At 34.9% G+C, this 9,687-nt stretch overlaps 1 protein-coding gene and 1 pseudogene across 1 annotated transcript; both read left to right on the top strand.

Moving 5' to 3' along the window:
• Window positions 1-6: 6 nt before the first annotated feature.
• LOC118751418 lies at window positions 7-518 on the top strand. Its single transcript, XM_036486243.1, has 2 exons — window positions 7-102; window positions 168-518. The coding sequence occupies exons 1-2, from the start codon at window positions 43-45 to the stop codon at window positions 444-446; spliced, it is 339 nt and encodes a 112-aa protein (XP_036342136.1). The 5' UTR covers window positions 7-42; the 3' UTR covers window positions 447-518.
• A 6,893-nt stretch (window positions 519-7,411) lies between these two features.
• Window positions 7,412-9,687, top strand: part of LOC118751423 — a 3,275-nt pseudogene continuing 999 nt past the window's right edge.

Below are 9,687 nucleotides of genomic sequence, written 5' to 3'. Positions count from 1 at the left end.
GAGTTTTTCGAGAGCAATTACCGTGTGCTCTGCCGTTCGCAAATGTTTGTCGAGAATTTTAATCGCATAGCCGAATATATGACGCGAGTACATCGTGAACAGGTAATTGCCACACTTTTTCACAAATAAAAAGGTGCAAGACTAAAATTTTCTGATTTTTTTTACAGTTCCTCGATTTACGCAATAAAATTGTCACAGAGCTACAGAAGGTAGGCCGCGAAAAGAGTGTCATCGCTGCTGATTCGCCACGCATCGGAAAGAAGGTGAAAATCAGTGAGATCTTCCTTGAAAAATTCAGCAATCAAACTTACGAATGGTTTAAACGACGCCAACAATCCACACACGCCGCCTCATTGGGCGCCCGCAGCAGTGCCACACAAATTGGGCACATGTTTCGTGCGGCGGGGAAATTCTTACGCAAAGTGATTATGAAAAAGGGGAGATGAGTTTGTTATTACACGTTTAACTTCTTTTATAAAGAAATGATTATTACTTAATTAAAATTAAATTAAAACAGATAGTTTGTATAATTTTCGCACGACATAGGAATGGAATTACAATTTTAAAGGGGAATTATGGACCTGAAGTTTAGGGGGAAATAATTCTAATTACGATATAACATCTTTGAAATGAGAAGTAGAAGTAGTAAATCACAAGCATACGCCTATTTTGTGTTCAGCAATGCCAATATATAAATTACTTGCACCCGAATGGCGTTAAAACGCCCAAAATAGAATTTCAAAAACCTAGAAAATATTCCAAATGTTAGTCATGGCTATAAGTACGGTGACCATATTAACGAACGTAAAATGAAGGACATTTTTTCTAATGATTTTAGAATACGAACATACAACTTGTATGATGGTAATTGAGATCAAATATTTCATATTTAATTATTTTATTAAATTGTACAAGTTCCTCTTCTCGAATGGCGCTATAACTGGATCTTAACCGATTCCGAAAAATGAAACCAAATCCTTATAAAGGACTTCGCCATCCTTTGCTGCTACAATGCGTTTATCATAATTGAGCGGAGGTTTATTGTTATTTTTCAGTGGATCTGAAATCTTAGCGTTCAACACGATCCTGGGCACAACACTCCCTGTGCTTTTGCCTACAATGAATTTTACTCAAATTATAGTATTTTTTCTGCGAAAATATAATAAATATTAGTTAATTATTTTTTTTCAATTATACAATACAAATATTTTCGCTTATCAGTATTATCAAGGATTCGTGACCCTTAAGTGGGGTGCGAAGCAAACTGACTATGGTTTTCATTCTGTTTCATTATGGACATTTTTATTTTTAATTTATTTTTAATTTTATTTTATTGTTTAAAAATTGACCTCTGCAAAATCCAAAGCTAATTTAAAGGACAGTTTAAGAAATAAAGGACAAATGGCGTCCTTTAGTTTGACAAAAATTATAAAGGACAGGGGGTTAAAATAAAGGACTGTCCTTTAAAATAAAGGACGGATGGTCACCGTAGCTATAAGCGCTCCGAGTGCCAGATTTCATCTAAATCCGTACAGCCGTTTCTGAGTGAAGAGAGCTCTCGGCTAGTGCAGGTTTTTAATTTCATCAAATTTCAAATCACCCTGTACCGATAAAATAAATCTCAGTTAAAAAAAGGAACAGTCCAACGCCTTCATCTTGGTCTGCAGGCTGTATCGGATATACATTCGCTAAACTTAGACGTATGTGGTATGGTTAAGAGCATATCCAAGTCAAAAACGAAAGCACACACTAAGAAAAAAAAACCGACAACAAAAGCGATAATGATATCGATAAAAAATGGATGAAGATGTCGATATCAAAATCATAAAATAATATCAATAGCAAAATCGATAACAAAATCGATAAAAATATAGATAACTAAATCGATTACAAGATCGATTACAAAATCGATAACTAAATCGATTACAAAATCTATCAAAAAATCGATTATAAGCTGTGTAAAAGGTAGGCTAACTTTTGACTTAAGCCCAAAAAATGGCTAAACTAAGTTTAGTTGAGTTGGAGGAACCAGCTCTTAGTTTTGAAACTAAGGACTTCTTAATACTCTTTCCTTTAGCATCCATATTTTGATATTTCATATAACTTGCGTATAAGTTAACTAAATTTGGCATTCCAAGCAGGTGGCAACCCTCTTCAAAATATTTTCAAACTACTACCTATAAAATCTTTTCCGTTTGGCACCTATATGATGATTCATATTTATCTTAGCTAATTCCCTTAAGGCAAATTGAATTTTAGTTTTAAACAGTGGCAACCCTCCTATACTTAAGTTAAGAAACAAAACTTTTCAAAACCATTACGATTGGTACCAGTGTTGCCACAAGTGGATTTTTTCTACCAAAACTGGTAAGCTTTTATCCATTTGGTAGGTTGGTATTTTGGCTACCTACCCTATCTCAAAATTCGGTTCAAAAACGCCCTATCTCACCACATTTTCAATACATTTTCAAATGAGGTAGGGCGTTTTTGAACCGAAGTCTGAGATAGGGAATTTTAGTATGTATGTATCTTAAAATTAATTTTTTTTGTCAAATTCTAAACAAAAATTGTTAGAAATTTTTCGCTACAACACCAAATGTTTTAATAAATAATTGGTGAAATCATTTGAAAATGTTGCAGGAGATGTACATGTATGTATCTATGTTACATTAGGAGCACTCATTGAAATTCAAACTGATTTTTTCAAGAAATTGTTCAAGGAAATTAATATTTTTACAAAAAGAAGCTAACATCGAATCTAATTGGCCACTACATAAATATGGCATCTAAATACGGCAAAAAAAAAATAAATAAAAATAACTGCGCCTGGACCACACTGGAGAAATTAATTATACGATACATATGTATCTAGTTGGCTCGTAACGAATTTATGTACATATGCATTTTTTTGGTTCAAAATTGTGAATAAATTGACAGGCTAGTTAATTTAATGTTATAAGCTTAAGGTTGTATTTTATCTTTTTTCTTTATTTATACCTGATTTTATCGTTCAAATTACATTTATATTATTCTGTTTCCTGTATCTTAATTTTTATCTTTATACTCTTTTCTTCATATAAAAGTAAAGTGTTTAAATTTACCTTGGCCTTCATCTTTGTTTTTATTTTTAATTTCTTTGCTTTTATCCTTTTCTTCATCTAAATATTCACCTAGATGCTGTGAGGTGCGATGACGCGATATGTATGATAATCATGTGATGTGATGTCATGTCAAATCATGTGATTTAGTGTCATATGATGTCATGTCATGTAATGTCAAATCGTGTGATCACATGTTATGTGCCGATTATTATATCGATTACAATATCGGTAACTGTATCGATAAATATACCAACGACGACATCGGTATATCGATAGATATATCGATAACAAGATCGACTAATTAATTGATAGTAACATCGATAACAAAACTTATAACAAATATCGATAGCCAACCAACTGCCGACTAGGAATGACCAACGAATAAGAATGCTCTCATCATTCTGCGGAATTTTTCCGCCATGCATGAAGAAATGTTCACATTTCCTACAGAGGCCAGCAGCGCTGCAAAGTGGCTCAAAACTGGCATACTGCTCATAATCCACTGGAGCCTTAATTTTTCAATCAATTTTTTTAAACGAAAGCTTATAAAATTTGCAAGAGGCCAGTTGAGTCCGAATTTTGAATTTTTATTTGCTTATATTAAACTTTGTAGTGCAAACTGCAGAAAAAGTGTCAATTTTCAAGAATATCGACTCTTGTTCCAGTTAATGTTAAGTAATAAAACTAGTTGAAAACAATTTTAGGGTTCCCCCAAAACGAAAAAATAAATTATACCGGAAAATTTTTTTATGTTTACAAAAAAAAATCACTAAAAGAAAATTTCTTTATTTTTAGTTTTTAGAAAAATTTGGGTATGCAGTTTTATAGATAGATTATAGATAGATTGAAGTGCAAGCCGCAAGCTGCCGAGAATTCGCGTTAATTTTTTGTGAAACAATTTTTCTTGTGAATTTGATTTCGATTTGAGGGAACCCCACAATGGTTTTTAAATAGATCTTGTTATGCAACATTTACTAACTAGAGAAGGAGAATCGATTTTCTCCAAAATTGCTATTTTTTCTGAACTTTTCACTTAAAAAATTAATATAAACAAATAAAAATTCAAAACTATGGGTCAACTGGTCTGTTGCTAATTTTATAAGCTTTCATTAAAAATTAAAGCTCCGGTGAATTATTAACAGTTACAGGTCTATTCTGCACGTTACCGAAGATTTTGTAACCGTAAAATTGTATTACCAAAAAATGTTACCAGTTCTTGTCACCGCGATTCTAGGTACGTTGGTAATGCAGTTAAAATATTCAGCAATTCAGCTATGAAGAATTGTGCAAATCCTGGCATTGCATATTTTACGGGGCAATAATTTGTTACCAGCTTATGAGATGGTAACAAAATTTCCCGGTTACAAGAGTACGCAGAATGCGAAAAGGTTTTAAAAATTGACAGGAACTTTATTTACCGGTTACAAACTTCATATTACCAGCGCAGAATAGAGCTGTTAATTCCAGTTTTGAACCACTGTGCACTGATATGTACTTAATAGTTTTGCATACGAATATTTAGCAAATTCTTCAATATTCCACCACAGCAATTGACGTCAACGATATTTATTATTGTTATCCGATAAACAATTTATCGTAGTTCCCTTAGACATACAGTGGCGAGAATATAAATACGAACGCGACATTTTTAAAAGTTTTGGCTATTTTTGCTTTACTTAGTTTTTTTTTTTTATATATAGTATATATGTTGCTGTTGCCCGCTGTGGCTGAGTGAGTAGAGTGGATACCACCACTACGTAGGAATAGGGTTCGATCTCTGATCCGAGTGTCATCTACATAAATTGAAAAAAAAACAGTTTTTTCTATCAGCCGTCACCCCTCGGCGGGCAATGGTAAACCTCCGAGTGTACTTCTGCCCTAAAAAATCTGCTCATAAAAATACAATTGCCGTTCGGAGGCGGGGTAAAACTTTAGGTCCCTCCATATGCGTAACAGGATCAAGACTAGGGGTGGTAATTTTTTCGATTTTCGCGATCCGTGGGATTTTCGGGACATCGTTCATACAATCCCGGGATTACTGCCGGGATTTATATATTCATTATTTTCCAACAACTAAACATGAGAAAATTGCATCAATATAGTTTGAGAAGCTGTCCTACCATATAATAAGTAATAAATAAACGGGTTTGAAATCCACTTTATTATTTAAATTGAAAAATATTTCATTAGTAACAGAACAAAGCTAATTAAATTTATATGCATTTAGCAATACTTTAGCGCATACATATCTGATAAAGTAACATACGGCATGTCGAAAGAAACGCGGCAAAAGTGGCAAAAATAAAAGAAACGCCATTTTTCAACCATTTAGTATTTATTTCATTTCTTTAATTAATATTTAAATTTTTTTTATAACAGTCTACCTCATTTTACATATAATTAACTGCATTTAAATGCGCATTTCAAAATTGGTACAAAAATTATAAATTTTCAAACTTTTTAATCAGCATTTTTAGAAAAATTTGTGGTACGCAGTTTTATAGCCCATTAAATTAAAGTAGGATAAAATGCAAGTTTCATGCATTTACAAAATACCATTGAGTTTTAGGAATGTTTTAAACCATGCTGGTCATTTTCTTTCATATAAATAAATTGTCGAACATACTTTGTAGGGGAAAAAAAGGCGTGACACCCATAGCAAAAAAAAATATAAAAAATCAACTTTACTTTTAGTCACTTGAAACTTGCACTTTATCCTCCTGTAATTTAATGGGCTATACTTATAAAATTTCGTACCTCGAAGTTTTCTAAACTTTATGAGTAAATAGATTGATACAGGTTGGAACAATAACAATTGAAATTCAGCAATCAATATACTCACTACACTACGGGCCAGATATAGTAAAACTGCGTTTTTGGTTTCAGAATTTGTTTTATAAGAACTTTATAATTTCAAAGATAGGTTAAATTCTAAAAATTATTTAAAAAATTCAGTGCAATGTAGAATATAAAAAGGGGTACCAAAAAAATCTGTAGTATTTACAAAAATTAAAATTGTTTGGATTCACAAGAACGAATAGGTATTGAAAATGCCATTTTAATCAATTTTATTTTTTTAAACTAATAAAGTTAGAAGGACTGCATATAATTTTTTCTACAAAAATATTGCAAAATTGCAAAGTTATTCAAGGATAAAATCTTTAAGGACAGAGTTTCTTTTTAGTTTTATACTTATACTGTTTTCCAAAGTATATTGCACTAAATTTTTTAAATCATTTCACTGCATGTATTTGACCCATGGCTTCGCCAATATATTGATTGATGTAAAATTGCTTGTCACACGGTGTTATGTGCATGTATAATTAGCTCTACATTTATAAAAAAAATAGTATTTAAATATTAAATGAACAAAAGAAATATAGCAAAACCTTGTTAACATAAGCCGTTTCTATTATTGCCACCATTGCAAATTACAAATCCCGAGTGAGGAATTAACCGATCTGGGCGGGGTTGTTGTAGCCGCTACAACAACAACAACAAAAAATCCCATATCTTAAAAAGGCCGGGCTTTCGGGATCCCGGGATTAACATTCCTAATCAAGACACATCCAGACCGAAAGAAAACAATGTAGTAATTTTTTGTTTGACACAGTTTAGGCAAATACAATTTTTTGATAGCGAGACGTGGGCACAAACTAAATCGGAATTTTGTACTCAACGACGTCTATGGCATCATGCTTCAATACGTAGTCACCAAATCACAAAAAAATCGGCCAATTTATGGCATCGTATATCAAATTCTTTTGAAAGTAGTACTGGCGCAAACTAACTTCAAAGTAAGCAATCGAAAATAGCTGGTTGTTATAATAAAGTTTATTTGATAATTTGATTGTACGTGACCATTGAAATATACTGATGTGAGTAGCGAAAAACCTTCTCATACATTTACATAAATGTAAATAAAATACAAAAATGCCTAGTAAGTGTGCACTTAACTTCCTTATTTAAAAAAATGTACCTCTTATCAACCTTTATGACCCGATATGCGGGTGTCATAAATGTTTCATAACACCGCTAAAATCCATTAGACTAATCGGAATGTCCAATAATGCTTCATAAAGATAGCAAATGCGAATTAAACGAAACAAATTTCTCGACGCCCGCAGACACCGCTTAGATCCACAATCCAATCTGAAAAGCACTACAATCAATCACTTGCCTATCACGTAAATTGCAAATCGATATTACTGATAGCCAAACCCAAGTCAATTTGAAGACCTTAAAAATGACCCACAATAAATTTCTTTTGAGTATTTCGTTTCTTGAGCTGCGGCCGTTTAGTTCACGAAATGATCCACACTAAAGTTAAACTGAACGTTGTCCTTTTGGCCACATTGGCCCTAATTGCCTCATCTGTATTAGAGACCTCAGAGGCATCAGTAGCTCATCTGCCGCCGCAGGACATTGAAAGTCCAAGCGATCATATCGTTGAAAAAGAATCAGGAATTGATTATAGCGTGCGTGCTGATGGCAATTACCGCTTGCCAAACAACACCGAGCCCATACATTACGACATCGAATTGACAACGAATGTGCATAACGGTACAAGAAATTTTACCGGCAAAGTTCAAATTCTGATAACGGTTACCGAGGACACAAGAACCATTGTAGTACATGCGCGTCAACTTGAAGGCTTCCAGGCCACCATTAAAAAATGCAAGCCAAGCAAATGCAATTGAGTATGAATTGAGTTGGTCATACGAATCCGAAAGGGAATTCCTTAGTCTAACACCAGTAAACGCAAGTCTTAGCCTTAACAAAGATACTAACTGGACTTTGACTATTGCGTATAATGGCCAATTGCGAACCGACGCTGGAGGATTTCATCGACTTTCCTACACTGACGAACTCAATCAAGTGCAGTAAGACAATAAGAAATGCATAATGAAATCACATATATATATTGGTCTAATTGCTAAAAATAAATTTTTTACTTACAGTTATATGGCAACAACACAATTCGAATCCACAAATGCCCGCCACGCATTTCCCTGTTACGATGAACCAGCCAAACGCGCCACCTTCACAATAACCATCAAACACGATCCTTCGTATAGTGCAATATCCAATATGCCGATAAACGAAACCGCCAGCTCGTAAGCATACAACTTTAAATTTAGTGTTATATAAAAATGTGTTACCTTAAAAATGGTCTCTCTTTGCAGAACTGGTGTAACGGTCTTCGATAAGACAAATGTGACTGTCTCCACATATTTGATTGCTTTCCATGTGTCCGACTATGAATGGTCTGAAGGTGTGTTGCATTCACTGCCACACCGGCTCTATTCGAAGCCGGGAACTGTTGACAATCATGAATTCGGTCTACTCTCGGGTATATTGATCTTACAGCGCTTGGCCGAGTACTACGATGTGCCTTTTGCGCTGCCGAGAATGGTACAAGTGGCAATACCTGGAAAGGGTGGCGCTATGGAAAATTGGGGATTGGTCACTTATGGTGAAGCGTACTTGCTTTACAACAAAAGTTCGTCGACGTCAAGCACACAGAACTCCATCGCCAATATCATCGCACACGAATTCACACACCAATGGTTTGGTAATCATGTAGCAGTTAGGTGGTGGACATATCTGTGGCTCAAAGAGGGTTTCGCGACACTCTTCTCATACCATGGCGTAAATGAGGTGAGTTTTTTTTATTGGCAATCAAAGCGGATAACGAATGCTATGCCACTTCTTATCACCTCTCTAATACTCCAACATATTTAGGTTAATCCCGAGTGGGACGTCTATCAAATAATGCATACTAACAACTACCAATCGGCGCTTATTTATGATGGTAGTGGTAGCGTGGTGCCCATGACCCATTATGCGCAAACACCCACCGAGATTTCAGCTCGGTACGGTACCTCTTCTTATGCCAAACCTTGCTCGGTACTTTTCATGTGGCAGCATGCTCTCGGCGATTCAGTATTTCGTTCCGGTTTGAACAAATATCTAACTCAGAAGTAAGTTTTCATATATAGTAGTGCTTTACTTGTTTATAAATTTCGCTTAAATCTTACTCAAACCACTAATGCAGCGCATTCGACTCTGCCGAGGAATGGGAGCTTTTTTCAGCACTGCAGAGTGCTGTTGATGAACACCAACTCAGCATTCCCGCGCGCATAGACGTTATGTTCCCCACATGGTCACAGCAATCTGGCTATCCACTACTAACAGTTACACGAAATTACAGCTCCAACACGTTCACGATCACCCAAACTGCTTACAATGATAACGTAAACATTACTTCGGACAAAACATACTACGTGCCATTCAACTATGTTGCCCGTTCCAAGTCAGACTTCCGTAATACAACGGCTTCGCATTACCTTCTCAATACCAGACAAATCACTATCACCGACCAAGAAGTTGCCGCTGATGATTGGTTGATTTTGAATAAACAATCCACGGGTTACTATCGCATTAACTACGATGAACAAAACTGGCATTTAATTGCTGATGGCTTGGTAGAGCAACCCCATAAAGTACATCACCGTAATCGCGCTCAGCTTATGTACGATGCTTACAGATTCGTCAACAACGATCGATTGGACATAAGCATTCT

Source organism: Rhagoletis pomonella, unplaced genomic scaffold (assembly GCF_013731165.1).
Source record: "Rhagoletis pomonella isolate Grant_MI unplaced genomic scaffold, Rhpom_1.0 Rhpom_scaffold_00693, whole genome shotgun sequence".
Lineage (NCBI taxonomy): Eukaryota > Metazoa > Arthropoda > Insecta > Diptera > Tephritidae > Rhagoletis > Rhagoletis pomonella.
This window is presented reverse-complemented; position numbering and strand designations above follow the sequence as displayed.

Bases quoted from the DNA above. Each gene is read 5' to 3' on its own strand.
- LOC118751418 (XM_036486243.1), top strand. From the start codon at position 43: ATGTTTGTCGAGAATTTTAATCGCATAGCCGAATATATGACGCGAGTA. The intron at 103-167 runs GTAATTGCCACA...TTTTTTTTACAG, and splicing joins CGCGAGTACATCGTGAACAG to TTCCTCGATTTACGCAATAA.